Here is a 17,385-nt window from a genome sequence, read left to right as displayed (position 1 = left end):
GATAATATAGATATCTCTCTTCAATCATCAATACTCTAACTATAGTCGTCTCTGTTCATCAAATGATGGTTCTTCGATGAACTCATAATTAAATTAAAATTTTGTTTTGATACCATCGGCAATCTTATATTTTGATGGTATTATTATAAACTACAAGATTATCTGAATATTTTAGATAGTTTTTTATCACACTCTCTAGATTTTTTGATATAAAAATATCCAATTGAAAAGTATAACCTATATGATTCATCACTTTTTCAGCCAACTTTGAACGATAATATAATAATAAAAAGCCCGATGATCTAGGAATTTTTTGTGATTTTTGGAATCTTTGTTAATCAAAAAATGTATTTATAAAGTTTTATTGATATTCCTAGTATTATCCAATCCTTGCACTCCTCCTTAACGATGACTAAAAAAGCGACTGGCCTTCCTAGACAACTTTCCCCTTGAATTCATATTATACTATACTATACATACAACACATATATTTATTAAACATATATTTATATGAAAATAGCATTTTAGGTACAAGTAATATCCTTTGTGTTTTAGACTCCTTGTTTTAGTAACAACAGAACATGATAACCAAGCCTAAAGAGCCTTGTAATGTTTTAAGTAAACATTAGTGTAAATATATTGACAGAATTACCACACCTTTTAAATGCAATAGAAAACAAAAATACCTTAAAACGATATTGTCGACATCAAATTATTGTTCTAAACATACACAGTTTCGAAATTTTCGAGATAATGGCCTCAATAACATACCTATTTAAAATGAGTCTCAAAAAGAATGAGGCTGGTTTTTGTAAATGGAGTAAAAAGTATAATTATTATTTGATCTAACTCGTCAATACTTGTGCTATGAACATTTTGCTCACGCTTAAAAAAATTATTCTTCATTATAAAACTTTCAAGGTAGTTTTTCCCATAAACTATGCTTCAGCCATAATAATGGCGAGTCTTTCTTTGCTACGTCCAAACTAGCAATTCTGGCTATTTCCACATTAGTTGAAATGACTACATTTTCGAGATCTAAACTTGATCAAAGTGTTCTCTAAAACAGTATATAATCTACTTGCTTATGGTATGTGGTGTAAAATAAGCTTTTAGCGTAAAATAAGTGTTAACTTGTTTAATTTACTTGACATTTTCATAATCATATCTGTATTAATAAAATTATAAGTACCTACATGGTCTGCATTATAGAAATAGGTATAATTAAATCTAACTAATTTAATATTTATTTTAAAATGAATAATTTATTTATATTAATTATAAAAATAAATAATTTAAAATAACATATATATAGTTATAGTATTTAAATTCACAATAAAATTAAAATTATATACCTGTAATTATAAACGTTTGAAAAATAATTTGTACTGAGTTATTATAATAATTTAAAATTATATAGGAATAGCTCATTATGGACCAGTAACAACTAAACGGGGTTTTCTTTTTTTTTAACGTAGCAATTTCGAAAAAAAATCGTAGAGGAAAGTAGATTCGTCAAAAAGAAACCATTCACGAAGTTTCAAGTATGTATTTATTATTTAAAAAAACCCGCGGTGTCCCACGGTATATTTTTGGTAATTTTCTTAAAAATCGAATTAAAGAAACTCTCAGTATTCTATTATTAAGGATGTATGAGCATGAAAACAATGTTTGATTTAAAGGCTCAAAATTTGTTTGTAGGTAGTATTTTACTCAAAGAATATGTGGTTAAAATTTCAGCTTAGGTAACCGTGCAAATTTTTAAGAAAAAAGTCATTAAAAATCGATATAAAATACATTGGCTCTTATGGAGGAATCTCAAAAAACGACATATTTTGGAAGTTTTTGATAATTTTCATTTGGAATGAATGAAAACAAATTTAAAAAAAACTTTTTAATAGAAAGTAAACATATTAGCAATGAATTAGAAAAGAAAAAAACTAAGTGTCACCGTCCATAAAAGGGATGTAAGAGCAGGGTAGATTAAGGGTTGAAATTATTTTTATCTTATTTTCAACTTTGATGATGAATTTTGTTATAACTTTATGAATGTAGACGAAAAATAAGAATAAAATTTTTCGATATGTGTCTTGGTTTTCAAAATATCGAAAGCTAAATAATTAAACAAAATTTTCAATTTTCGATATTTTGAAAATTAAGCCAGATATCGAAAAATTTTATTCTTACTTTTCGTCTTATATCGTCAAGTAATAATATAAATTTATCATCAAAATTGAAAATATCTATTTTTAAATTTGTGCCCCCACTACCATGCTCATACATCCTTAATAAATTATTATAAAATAAATATGAACTCACATGTTTTATTTGTGTTCGGCCATGTGCCAGGTGGACATTTTCGACATGTAGTCTCATCTGCAAGTATTTCATTCGATCGACATGGTACACATACCCAACAGCATCGTTTATCTTGACCACCTTTCTGGAAATTCTAGAATATAAAAAAAATATATATTAAAAATATAATTTAAATATTTACTTTTTAAATTAAGTACTATATTGTGCGGGGTTTCATTTCATATTTTGGAATTTAGGAATAAAAAAAAAACTATTATCCCCTTACCCAAAGCAGGATAAATATCTGAAATATTTCTGTATATATTGTGAGCAATTGGTTTGTATACGATACAATATATTAAATAGACAGGTATTTATTCATAGTGAAGATCCTTTATAAAGGCCTAGCGTAAATACCAATATCTATGGTTTAAACAGAAAGGTTTCAAAAGATATCTTTCAAAGAAAATAGATATTTCGGGAATTCGTCTATTATGGGATTGCTGTAATTATTCAACTTTTTTATTCTAAAAAAGTAAAACAATTAACATATTTTATTGTTTAAAAACTCTGTAAATTAGAGATCAAGTTTCGAACAAAAAATTCATTGTAGGTAATATAGATCTTTGCAATTTCATATTTTGCTGTAATTTGCTGTGATTCTTTGGACAATTTTGGACAAAGAACATTTCGTTTTAACGATCAAAGTCATTTTTGCATTTATTTCAAGCTGACCCGGCAAACTGCGGTCGTGTTCACTGGGTAATTTCTACTTTAAAAACAAAGACTACCGCGCTACAGTCTTCACCTCCCTTCCCTCACTTGTGTTCCCTTTTACTCGACCTTAAAATAGGTCGAGCAGTTTCGTAGAGTGAGCCCACTAACACAAGAGATTTTTTATATAAGATTAAAAAAAAGCGTATATCCAAATTATTTAGGATGCTTTTTTATCATACTTTGAAGAATTTTCGTGAAGGAAAATGTACTGGTGATAAATGTAACCAGCATCAAACCTATAGTGTTCTTATAAATAGATTTTTCAGTATAGGTTTAAAATTAGTTTACTTAATTTTATACGCAAGAGCTAAAACAAACTTGTAATGAACATTGCCTATATTATTATAAAATATGAATAAATTATTATGTGTGAAAATAATTTTTGGGGAAATACGGAAAATAATTGTATAAATATGTATTTATAAATTATAAATTTACGAAGGTACATGAACTGTTAACAACCGGTTCAATTTTAAAATAATGGTATGTCGGTACTAAATAAACCGAAAATATAGAAAGGATAATGAGAAAATTTTTTTAGAAAACTTATGAATGATGTATTCAAATGAAAGAAATAAATAAATAATTCCTTTCATGTAGATATAATTATTAATTTTCTTATTAAAAGAAAGTTTTTTTTTTATCGTGAAATCGGAAATTTTGTAATGTTTTAAATTTTGAGTAGGTTGGTTCAAATTCAATAGAATTATTATTGAATGATTGTTAAAACTGATTGAAGCTTGAATGTGGAAAAATTCCAATCAGATGGGATAAAATATGGCTGTGTTATCAAAAATATCGATTTTTTGAACTTTGTGACATCTGCTATCAAAAAAATAGTTTTATCTATGTATAACATCTAAATTTTATCCAATTTTGATAAACGAAGTATGAAATCCTACTAAATTTGGGTCATACTTTTCAAATTTATGGTCAAATTAAACCTATCTTTAACATGTTTCAAGAAAGTGAGGTCCTGGATTCGAAATTAAGCACAAAGGAGAAAGCTAGCTTGGAACTAACAACACAGATGAAAAGCTTGGCCTAAAATTAGTGGGTTTCAAAAAAAATTCCAATCAGATCGGATAAAATTTGGCTGTGCTATCAAAAAAATAATTTTTTTTTAACTTGATGACGTCATCAAAATCCAAAAAATTTAATTTTGCTCTACCGCATCTAAATTTTATCCAATTTTGATAAACAAAGTATGAAATCCTACTAAATTTGGGTCATACTTTTCTAATTTGTGGTCAAATTAAACCTATCTTTAACATGTTTCAAGAAAGCGGGGTCCTAGAATTGAAATTTAAGGCAAAGATCTTAAAACTAACAGCACAGATGAAAAGTTTGATCGCAAATCTAAATTGAAATAACTTTTTAATTGTTATTTTTCGAAGAATCGGTGATTGAGAATTATCAGACGTGTATAATTGAACAACGAAAATACTAATAAACTGACTCAGGCTAATAAAGTTATTAGTCTGTCCTCTAGAGGCCTTATTCATCACACTATACTTCCAATGATTATACATTTCATATTTACGTCTTCTTTCTAACAAACAGAGTAGTAAATAAATATACAGAACATTGTTTGTGCATAATTTTTTATTACACAATTTCAATTTTTCCTGTGTACGTGTTTTGTATTTCTAAAAAGCGAACTAACTTGATCTTTAATGATATCTATCTCGTTAATGAACTTCTTCATCTTCATCTTGTTTTCCAAACTCCAAACGTTTTTAATTTATTTATATATTTATTATTAAATAAAAATGAAATGATGCGATCGTAAAATATTATTTTGCATTATATATAATTTTATTATTTGTCTGTAATAAGCAATTGGTTTTAATGCACGTAGCAAAATGAAAAAAATAGGACAAAGAGATATGAAAGGTCTAGGGTTTGATGTAGTATTCGACATGCAATTCAGAACAACTGAAAATGACCCCGAACAAATCACATGGTAATTGGCTCTGAGGTGAATCATCAATACATAGTATAAAACAAAGTCGCTTTCTTTGTCCCTATGTCCCTATGTCCCTTTGTATGCTTAAATCTTTGAAACTACGCAACGGATTTTGATGCGTTTTTTTTAATAGATTGATTCAAGAGGAAGGTTTTTATGTATAATACATTCATATTATAGTAGAGTAAGGGGTTGAAATAGGGGTTGAAAGGGATATGCTTCAAAAACTAAAAAAGTTGTGCATCGATTAAGCTCAAATATTGACACGATATACAACCAGCTTCAAAGATCTATTGTTTTTATCTACTTTTAACCTTCGGAGGGTAGAAAGGTGTAGCGAGAAAGTGGGAAGGAATTATCGAATATTTACAAATATACCTAAGTGGGGTATCAAATAAAAGAGCATGACGTGTACATTACAAAACTGTTATCCCACGCAAGGAAATGTGGAGGGAGGGGTGCAAGTGGGGATGTTGCCCAGCAAAGCGGGTAGTCCACAGCTAGTATTTAATATGTTGTAGTTCTTAGGATTCTAGATAGATGTCTCAATGGCCACAACGAACGTTCCTTCTTACACGTTATCGTTCTGATTTGTTTGGGAATTAGGAGGTAAAACCTAGAAAAATGTAGCATATAAAACGACACCAAAAATCGACCATTTTCATCTAGGTTACCATTGTCCAAATTTTATGTTTTTTCATTAAAAAGAAAATGAATTTTCAAAGTGAGTTATCAGAAGTTAAAGATAATAGAGATAATTTAAAGTAAATACAAGGAAATTTTATGTTATGTCATAATAAATATCCTGATCAAACTAAATGTAATGTACGTGCATATTTGATTGACTACTAAATCAGAAGTATGTCTTTTTTTAACTAATATTATAATTAATTCATGCTATAAAATTAAATTCTTTAAAGAATAATCAAGTATTTGAATTCTAAAATTAATACCTTAAATTTTTAGTAAATAATAATAATGGGGTTTAACCTCCGTTTCTCTGACATATACGCCTATAACAGAGGCCACCCACATCATTATTTGTGAATCTTTATTTATTTAATTACAACTTATATTTACAATTACATTTTTGATGTGGGTGGAGTCGGTTACTACGTTCTTATCCAAGCGACGACAATGTGATCAATTCTGCACTCCCATTAATTATAATTGTTCACACTGCCGCTGCCTGGATTCGAACCCGCAACCTAAGTCTAAGTAAACTAACGGTCTATAACTAATGCCTTAGACCGCTCGGCCACTTAGGCTATAATTTTTAGTAAATATCTTGTAAATGGAAGGTATGAAAGGAATAGGGTTCCCACCGGGTATCCCACGACAATTTTCGTTCCGCAAAAAAAAAAGAATAAATTTATGTTCTCTCTAAACGAAATTTCTAATTGAGTCGGATTAAATCCAGGTCATTAACAATTGATAATAATTAATAAATTAATAAAGAAAGGCTACTCAATCTATTCCTAATAAATTGCACTTTAGAACTAATTTGATTTTAAGCCACTAGATGCCGTTAACGAAGTGGTCAGTTATAAATAAAGGACGAACCATTTTAATATATTACGGGTAATAGTTCGTTTTGAAGCTAATAGCTCGTTTTGTTGTTTTGTGCTTTAGTGAGACATTTATTCAGAAAGCTTAAATCATCAACATATTAAAAATTAAAACAAAAAAGTTGCGTGTCTTTTTTCCATAAGGTTCGTGCATTGTCCGTTCCAATTGTTTTGAAATTACTGTCAAATACTTCACCTGGCTCTAGACCCTAATGGATAATAATAAATTTATTTCTTGAGTATTTAAGCAGAAGAACTAAGATGAAGAAACAATATAGAAAGGAAATAATGTCTATTATTAAATGAGAAAAAAAATCATAATAATAAACTTAAAATGATTGACTATTGGCTTTGGGGTGGGTACTTATTATGATGTATATACTTGCAAAAAGTATTTACTTGCATTTACCATGTGGGGCAAGTTAATGGTACTTAGAAAAAGTTCTAGAAAATTCTTCGAAGGAGATAATAGTAACTTTTCAATCGTATATGATTGCAGTTTATATCTCAGAAACTATTCAATAGGTTAGATCAAAATTTTCATGAAGATGATTTCCATCGAGATTGGAAATAAAGAAATCCCGATTTTTTTCCAATAGTTTTATTTTTTCGTGGGTATATAAACCAACGCTGGACGTCTTTAAAAGGCTTTTCAAAAATTTGTATCTCTTTTTTTTTGGTTTTCTTGACTAATTAGCACTAGTCATTTTACGAGTGGATAAATATTTTCTCAGATATTACCTGAACTCGACCCGGGAAATCGTTCATCGAATCGTATTTTGGACGATATCTCGGAAGCTATGTATTCAAGCATTAAATAAAACCGGTTTTTGAATTTTTTGGGTTCAAATTACCTTATATACTTAGTTTTAACGAAATTGAATTTTTCCATTTTTTGCAATTTTCTTAAGGGGTACCCCTTGGAAAAAATCGAGAAAATCGCAAAATAGTTTTTCCTTTCGAATTTGACGAAGCTTCACCCATAAGGTCAATGACCCAAAAAATTCAAAAATCACGATTATTTATCGATAGGGTGATTGGTTTCCGAAAAAATCGATTTCTCGGATTCATTTCTGACGTTATTTCGAAAAATATTTGCCCAATCGCTTTATGAATTTTTGAATTTTTTGGCTTGAAACTACCTTATATACTTAGTTTTATCGAAATTGGAGACAAGAAATATTTTTTGATTTTTTTGAAGGGGCACCACTTCAAAGGAATCTAGAATTTGTATGTTAGAAAACTAAATGTTTATAAAACTGTATATTTTTGGATACCAAATTGTATTTTGACTTTACAAGATATATTATGTCTTTATCAATAAGAAAACCAGAATTTTTATATTTGTATTATTTTCGTAGTACAATAGAAAATCGATTTTAGCAATTTTTTTTTGTTCGGTTTTACTATTATTTTATTATTTTCTGTCCAGTCACAATATTTGTTTTCTTGTTTGAAATATTATTATGAAAAATGAAAAGTATAATCATGATTTTTTTGTTTTATTATTTTTAGAAAAATGTGTCTAATTCGAGCACTGATTCTATTCAAAAAACGATTCTTACATTCGAAAAAGTTTGTTGTAACTTACAATGATTTTTTAATATCCATCTATTTATTAAAACGCCTGCTGAAACCCAGTTTAAATAAGTTACCAATGGACGCTTAGGCCATAGAGTCCATTGTGATACCATATATATGTTTTACCACCTTTTCGCGGATAATTTAATTTATCAGCTCCTCAATTTCAGAGGCTGAGTGCACCTCCTTCATGCATATACCATGCACTACACCAGCCCATCATAACTATTAATTAAATTAATTTTGTTGAGACGACGGGAATCGAACCCGTTACCCTAAGCATACCAAGACGGAATTGGTTACTAATAAGGCAGCCTAATCGCAAAAACAATGTTGCAAAATTCAAAAGTTTTTATCTTTAATCGCGTATAATATCACAAAGTATCTAATGTTTTTTCTATTTCGAGATGACATTTTTCTGCCAAAAACCTATTAAGGATCATCTAAATTCAATCCACACATTCAATATAACGGAGTTAGGAAATAAAAAAACTAATTGCATTCGACTATTTATATTTTCCAATCTCATTTTTAAGTAACTAAAACAATTTTTAAGTGTTAATTTTTATTACAGTAGAGTTCTTTTTATTCGCATAAACAAATAATAGTTTGTACATAGTACACATAGATACATATTTGTTTTTATTTTTAATAATGATATCAGTTATTGTTTCTTATCAACAATAACAATAATATTCAACAATAATAATACTAAATAAAAGAGACAACAAAGTTTTACGTTTGTTTGTAGAAGAAAATGAGTTTTAACAGAGTTTTGTTCTTACTTATACTGACAACGAAAAAGTTTTTACTTGCTCAAATGACTAAATGATCATCACATCATGATTATGTCTTCTTCACTTCAACTACGCTCTAGTCACTGTGTATAACTAGTTCAAGCTCCCTTGTCAGTAACAATTACGTTTGAGCCGGACGTTGTACTTCAAGTAATCATTTCGTGAAAGGCTGGCTTTTTGTAACGGTTTGTATTTTAAACCTAATTTATACACTAAGGGTAAACAGAGATGTTTACGAAAAAATGTTACTTTATAAAATACTAGCTGTGAACTACCCGCTTTGCTGGTCAACATCCCCACTTGCACCCCTCCCTCCACATTTCCTTGCGTGGGATAACAGTTTTGTAATGTACACGTCATGCTCTTTTATTTGATACCCCACTTAGGTATATTTGTAAATATTCGATAATTCCTTCCCACTTTCTCGCTACACCTTTCTACCTTCCGAAGGTTAAAAGTAGATAAAAACAATAGATCTTTGAAGCTGGTTGTATATCGTGTCAATATTTGAGCTTAATCGATGCACAACTTTTTTAGTTTTTGAAGTATATCCCTTTCAACCCCTATTTCAACCCCTTACTCTACTATAATATGGATGTATTATACATAAAAACCTTCCTCTTGAATCACTCTATCTATTAAAAAACCGCATCAAAATTCGTTGCGTAGTTTCAAAGATTTAAGCGTACAAAGGGACATAGGGACATAGGGACATAGGGACAGAAAAAGCGACTTTGTTTTATAATATGTAGTGATATTTTACGACATATTTGTTACTGCCATGGGAGTTTGGACTATATTATGGTGTTGTTTAGTTTTCATAGATGAGAGAAATCCCATGTGAGCTATGTATGGTGTGTCTCTTTGTATCTTTGTTTATATATAAAAGGAAAAATTCCTAATATGTTTGAATTTATCCGTGTATACGATCTGTATCCGAAATCATTCTTTGTTTAGAAGAGAATATTTTCTTTAGATAAAAGATTTTCAGTATCTTTTACCAAAATATATTTTAAATTCAAATATTTGAATAGTTGCTCAATATATTGTCAGACATTGAGAAGAAATTTTCCGTCCCAAAAATAATAATCAGTTACGAATTTTATCTATATATGTCGAGATGTTGACTCAAAATATACGATTCATATGATATATTTCAAAGTATAACGCTGTCAGTTCACTGAATTTAAAAACTGAAGCCCTGTGAAGGTGATATTTCGAGACCCACTCAGAAAATTGGATAAAAATGTAAAGAGAAAAAAATTAAAAGAATTTCGAGTTGGTGAAAACTTGAAAATTATATTAATAAAAGTTAGTGAAGTAATTTTAGATTGTAAAGCAAAAGTTAATTATATTTTTTGAAAACAAAGAAAATTACAATTTACTACTTTTTATTTATTATTTTTTCCGCTTTTTTTTTTTTTTTAACAACATTTTATTCTTTTGATTTTTAATAGTAATTAAAATTACAATGGGAAGTAATAATAGTAATAGTAATAGAAAATACCATTGTACACGAAATAAAAAGTACTATTTTGAAAATTTTATTACATTTTAAATTATATTATATACTGGGTGTTTCAAAATACTCGTACAACTTGCACTAAAATCCATAGCATGTAGTTGACTTTGAATTTGTAATCCCTTTATTGGTCGCCCTATTAGTTCAATTTGTTAAGGCGTAACAAATTCTGTCCACGGTATGCTTCGGGTAGCGGGTTCTGTCCCCCCTTCGCAACAAAATTAATTTAATTAATAGTTGTGACGGGCTGGTGTAGTGCATGATATATGCATGAAAGAGGTTCACTCAGCCTCCGAATTTGAGGAGCTGATAAATGAAATTATCAGCGTCAAGGTGATAAAACACATATAGCGTATCACAATGGGATCTATAGCCTAAGTGTATCCTTCGTGGGCAGCCAATATAACCTAACTTAGGATAATCTAACCATTGGTAAATTTTCAATTACGAATGAGTTGTTTGGATGTTTTTAGTTTTTAGTTTTGAGTACTGAACGGAGGTTCTTTCCCGATTTATTAACATTTATTATTATCACTGGCTAGAGGAACATTTTTAATAGAAGGTTGTTCCTTAAAAAGTGGTGTACATGTGATCTAAGACACTGGGTATAAAAATAAGAAAAAAATAAGCTGATATTTCCGTAGCTTTTTATACTTTACTTTAAACTAACATACCGCAAGAGTTAAAACTAGCTAAATAATAATGTCGCCATATAACCAGAAATAAATGTCAAAAAAATATGTATTAAAAGAATACGAAATAAAACTAGATCCACATCCAGCTACAACAGAGAGCTTATTCGTATAAAAAAAAAACGTAAAAAATAAATATAGTTAAATAATAAGAGAAATAAATATATAAAAGTCACTACTAACCCATAATAGAATAAGTTTATTATATCTTATGCTAGTTTTATATACTAAAATATAATTGAGTTTTTATATTTATAACATTCTAGTGCTATAAATATATAATCTTATATGTATAATAAATCTCTTTAGTTGTAATGTTTGATATATTTGTTTTTATAATCAATGGATTTAATAAATGAAAAATATATTTTACTAGTATAGTTATCCATTCATTTCGCTGGGAAATTTCACCTTAAAAAGCAAATACTACCGCGTTATAGTCTTCACGTCGAGTTCTTTCACTTGTTTCCCCTTTTGTTTTCAATTTCCTGGATTTTTTATTATATATTTTTTAAACTTTGGTGCAGAATCCTGACTTAAAATCGATGTTAAGTAATGTATCCAAAAATGACGGATTTTTATACCATGCATATATGAAATATACATAGTATATTAAGTTTAGTCAAAAGTTTGTAACGCTTAAAAATAATGATGCTAGGAAAAAAATTTTGTCATAGGTGTTCATAAAATCACCTAATTAGTCCATTTCCGGTTGTCCGTCCGTCCGCCCGTCCGCCCGTCTGGTGGACACGATAACTCAAAAACGAAAAAAGATATCGAGCAGAAATTATTTTTACAGCATACTCAGGACGTAAAAAGTGAGGTCAAGTTCGTAAATGAGCATCATAGGTCAATTGGGTCTTGGGTCCGTAGGACCCATCTTGTAAACCGTTAGAGATAGAACGGAAAATTTAAATGTAAAAAATGTTCCTTATCAAAAATTAAACAACTTTTGTTTGAAACATTTTTTCGTAAACATCACTGTTTACCCGTGAGGGCGCCAATTAGGCGGAAATTTTATAATATGTACTATACTTGATTGTCAGTTATGTATGTGTCACATGTTTGTGTGTGTAATGTGATAAAGAAATCAACACTGACTATGCATGGTATTTCAACAATTAACTCAGTCAATTGTTTGTTTTCACTTGTTTGATTTTACATTTTGATGCAGAACCCTAACTTAAAATCAATGTTTAGTAATGGATCAAAAAATGACGGATTTTAATACAAACTTTTACTCACTTTTACTCACTTTTTCTCAGCCTTACGAGTTAAATCAGTTCTTACTGAGCATCTACATCGCGAAAAGAGTGCATATGTTAAATTTTAATTCAATCGGATGCTTATTTTGAAAGATTTCGTGATGCGACTGTCAGTCAATGGTATTTTTCTTATATATGGTGTTTTTTTTTTAAATTGACATGTGTTTGACACTCTAAAAATGACTTTTATCGATAAAAATGCATCGCAAGTGAAATTTTTTTTTTGAAATGTGAAATGCTTACCTTATAAGAACCAGGATCACATGGCCGTGAGCATACTGATTCCGGTGGACGTAGACCACGATCTGGTCCAAATTGTAGATCACGTGTAAAACCCAATGTTCCATTGTTCCAATCACCAACCTGTAAAACAGTTTTTATTAAATTATAATAAATTGTAATAAAATTATTAAAATGAATAATTTTTAATTATTTTATTAGTATTACTGCGTTTAAATTTAATAAATCTTTTTTTTTTTTTATTTGTTTATAATTCTGATGGAAAATTAGCAATAAAATTTATTTAATAAAAGCTTATTATTTTTAATTATTATTATTTTAATATATCTATTGAATATTTGTGGTTATAATGTGATTGACTTGTTTTGATACATCAAATTGGAACGCAATTTCTGGAATTAATTTTTACCATTAGTAAACTAGAAGCCGATGTTATATGCGGTCTTCCAATAAGATTGATTCTTTTTTAAATTTGAATAAAAAAAAAAAACGACGGATTGCACTCCGGGATTGCCGGCAGAAGTGAAAACTTGAATATTAACGTTGTGCATTTTTGATATTTTGGAATAGTTAGGGAATAATTTTGTACGAATTGCTTTAATTATCAGTATAAAGTACTATCATTTTTGTGGTAGAATACAATATTAATTTATTGTGCTATCGTACACAAACATGACAATTTCATTAACGAACATTTTTTACCCCCATTACAAAAAAAAGTGTACAACGCTGCTAAATAAGTTTTCACTTCAAAAAAAAAAAAAAAAAAAAAAATTACATTCAAGCGGTCACCCATCCAAGTACTGACTGACCCAATGTTGCTTAACTTCGGTGATCGGACGAGAACCGATGTACTGACTGTGACATGGTCTTACGCATTTTCGATCAGGTCACGTGTCCTGACGCTAGTTTTACATTTTTTACCCATTACGAAAAAAGTGTACAACGCCGCTAAAGAAATTTTTACTTCAAAAAAACCCCACTCAATGCAATAAAGTAAACTGCGATTAATTTTGACTTATTTAGGTACTTGATAATACTGAAAGCTAAAAGTACTACAGTTCTGGTGTAATACCAAAATATATTTTCCATCAAAAAGAGTAATTTTTTTTCCTTTCATGGTACACTGGTATCATGTAATCACCCATTCATTGTAACAATGCTTAAGCCATAAATTAAAGAACAATTTTTCTTAGTTAGATTTATTTTTTGGAAATCGATCAAAGTGGACAAATTTTGATAAATTTAAAAATATGTCAAGGGAGTAGTATTTCAAGAATTATTTTCACTTTGAAATAAATTTATGTTGATTAATTATTGATTAATCGCACTGTAGGTATATCGGTTGACAATTATATCCAAAAATTTATTTCGTAATTAATCATCCTTTTGGAATGTATTATTTGTTATTATTATTAACATTATTATTGTTATTCAAAAGCATAGTTGAAAATAATTAAATTAAATAATTTATAAAAGTAATTATTAACAATTAATATCATATTTGTTAGTCTCGTGCGTCGAAAATACACAGTAATTGAAAAAAAGTCCATTACTTTCAAATTTATGATCAAAATTAACCTAGCTCTATTAGATTTCAAGAATGTGGAGGTCTGGTCACGGAATTAAGCACATAAGTGATAACTAGCGAAAAACTGACATCACAGTTGAAAAGAATGACCCAAAATTAGTGGGTTTCAAAAAAAATTCCAATAAGATCCGATCAAAATTGCCTGTGTTATTAAAAAAATCGAATTTTTGAACTTGATGACGTCATCAAAATTCAAAATATTTAATTTTGCTCTATTACATCGAAATTTTATCCAATTTTGATAAACCAAGTATGTAATCCTACTAAATTTGGGCCATATTTTTCAAATTTATTAGCAAAATTATCCTAGCTCTATTAGGTTTCAAGAATATGGAGGCCTGGTCTCGGAATTAAGCACATAAGTGATAACTAGCGAAAAACTGACATCACAGCTGAAAAGAATGACCCAAAATTAGTGGGTTTCAAAAAAAATTCCAATAAGATCCGATCAAATTTGCTTGTGTTACCAAAAAAATCGAATTTATATACCGAAATTATATATTTTTTAACTGTTGGGTTGGGTTGGGTTGGGTTTATGACGTCATCAAAATCCAAAAAATTTAATTTTGTTTAGGGGCTACGATGCCACTTTTTTTTTTTTAAATGCAAATGCCAATTGATTATCCCATTTGACTATCTTTACATACTCTCCCCCTCCTGCCCCAGATACAAGGAGATTTCAAAGCTGCATCGGCAGCAAACTAACGAATATCAACACTTATACTTTAAGTTATTAAAAAATTTATAAAAACACACAGTTATTTCGAAGTTCTCAGTTTTGATTTCTGTCGACAGCACTCATGACTGCCACCGATTGTTTTTTTAACGTACTGTGGTCGACTTCTAAATTGGTTGTGTATTTTCGTTTATGGAGGACAAATTTATGATTGACACATGCAATACAATAATTCTATTGCAATTATTAAAATAAATAAATAAACCACATTCATAACAATACAATAAAAGGATAAATCGTTGAAATATTATTATAATAACTTTTTCACATAAATAAAATTTGCCGGAAAAACAATTTTCACACGTGTATTAATATGACGGTATGACGGTTGTTTAATAAATGGCACAAAATATTTAATTAGATGTAGCCTTAACAGTGAAGTGGCCTCTTTCTAACTTAAAACAAATGGGCTAGGTTTTATTCAAAGTATGTTGATTACGGACCGATTTTAGCAAAAATTGTTTTATTAGTGATATTGATGTGATACTATGAATGTTATTGCTTTTTTACTGATATTGGAATTTAGGAAAAATTTCTTCAAATGTTCATCGATCCTACCTAATAGATGTCAAAAATGACTATCGTTAAAATGTATGTATATACATATACATGTATATATACGTTTATGTGTCTGAAAACTCTCTAGCGGTTGTAATTTAAGTCCAATTTGAATAAAATTTAGTATCAAGAAGGGTTTTGTTCAAACAACAAGTTTGAAGTTTTTTCAAAATAAAAAATATTTTTGTTATTTTTACAATCTCTGAGGGAATTGGCTTGGCTTCTAGAATTTTTTTTCGACCATTGCACTACAACCGCCAAATGACTCAAAAAACCTTAAAAATTGTTTTAAATGCTAGAGCAACCATCGTTTTTTTTATTGTGTATCATTTTTGAAGCGTTTAATAACAGGTGAATATTTTTTTTTTGGAAAGGAAAAGTTTTTTTTATTAAAAACTAAAAAAAAAGTTTTATATTTTTTCTAGTTTTCTTTATTTCCTTTTCTTATGTTGTTTAAATTATTGTTGCAAGCACAGTTTTTCTTGTATAATTATAAAAACCATACCAGACCGTGAATAAAGTAAATATTATGCTAATTAGTTTGACATTAACAATCTTCACATCATCGTAGTTTTCATTAAAATCATAAAAAATAAAATCGTAATAAAAACTTGAAGACTCTATTTTATAAATTATAGTTTTAGATCGAACGATAATGACAGATTTCGGTGTAGCACAATTTCTAGTTTATACCTGGAAAGAGGCGTGCTTAAAAGTATTTTATTATTCGCAAAATGGAGAATGCAAGTGATCTGCTTGAATAGTCAAGTATACAGTAAGAAATGTATGGCGTTTATTACAATACTGGTATGGTATAGAGACATATACTATAGTTTTTATGTTAGCATAAGTATGGGCCATAAAATTGCTAATGTTAATATTCCTTCTATGATCAAGTCAGTATGGTGTTCACACCGATATTGACATAGTGATTTCTACTAAAAATTTCTTAACGTTTAATAATACACAGACCTCATTCCACTTAATTGTGAGCCTCGCGGTTTCCTCTTTCATGGTTTCAATTGGCTGAATATTTCTTATATACTTTCGTTTTATACTTAACGTTAGAGAAATGCTTTCATGGTTGAGCCGTCAAAAGCGCTGGGATTAAAAAATTTTAGATGTGTTAGCCAAGTAAAAAAGTCGGTAATTTTTTCTTTATCGTTGTTAAAACGGGTGTAGTTTTTTTGCAGTACAAAATAAAAGATCGTTCTTGTAATCGTCCTCGTTCTCTTACATTCTGATGAAAACTGATTTTGATCAATTTGAAAATGTTTATGATGAAATGAAAATTACCTGAATGTAGTCGTAATTGCCATCTTCTAGTAATTGAAAATTCATGATATCGTATCTGAAAAAGAAACAAAAAATTATAATTAACTTCAAAAAACTATTTTAAACAATAAAGGAACTAAAAGGTGATTTTTTAAAAGGGGCAGAAAATGTCACGTAATCACAGCAGAGTCTTATTTTCAATTGAAAAAAATGTAATTAACGTTATCTTGACTCCTGGACTCTACATTATCTTGACTCCTGGACTAATAATAGCGCACTGTTGTATGTATAAATTTTTATTCATAAATTAGCCTTTGTTACAACAAGTACAAAGTAATAGATTGTCTTATTGTTATTTGTGTATTGTTGTGAAAATTCCATTCACAACATAAAGAGAGAGAGAGTGTTAGCTCTCTTGTTTGTAAATAGAAAAATAAGAAAATAACTTTTCTTTCTAACATTTTAATATAAAAACATTTGTAGTAAAAAATAATAATAAAACGAAACCAATTGTAA

The 17,385-nt window shown here is 28.9% G+C and overlaps 1 protein-coding gene across 1 annotated transcript in view; it reads right to left on the bottom strand.

Moving 5' to 3' along the window:
- The window catches only part of LOC123300298 (metabotropic glutamate receptor 5-like), a 142,632-nt gene that overhangs the window by 37,132 nt on the left and 88,115 nt on the right, over positions 1 to 17,385 (bottom strand). The window contains exons 10-12 of the mRNA XM_044882851.1: positions 16,891 to 16,945; positions 12,713 to 12,832; positions 2,320 to 2,452 (exon numbers count right to left, since the gene is read on the bottom strand). Coding sequence (XP_044738786.1) covers positions 2,320 to 2,452; positions 12,713 to 12,832; positions 16,891 to 16,945 — 308 coding nt within the window. The remainder of the gene's footprint in view (positions 1 to 2,319; positions 2,453 to 12,712; positions 12,833 to 16,890; positions 16,946 to 17,385) is intronic.

This window comes from Chrysoperla carnea, chromosome 5, assembly GCF_905475395.1.
Source record: "Chrysoperla carnea chromosome 5, inChrCarn1.1, whole genome shotgun sequence".
Taxonomy (NCBI): Eukaryota; Metazoa; Arthropoda; class Insecta; order Neuroptera; family Chrysopidae; genus Chrysoperla; species Chrysoperla carnea.
This window is presented reverse-complemented; position numbering and strand designations above follow the sequence as displayed.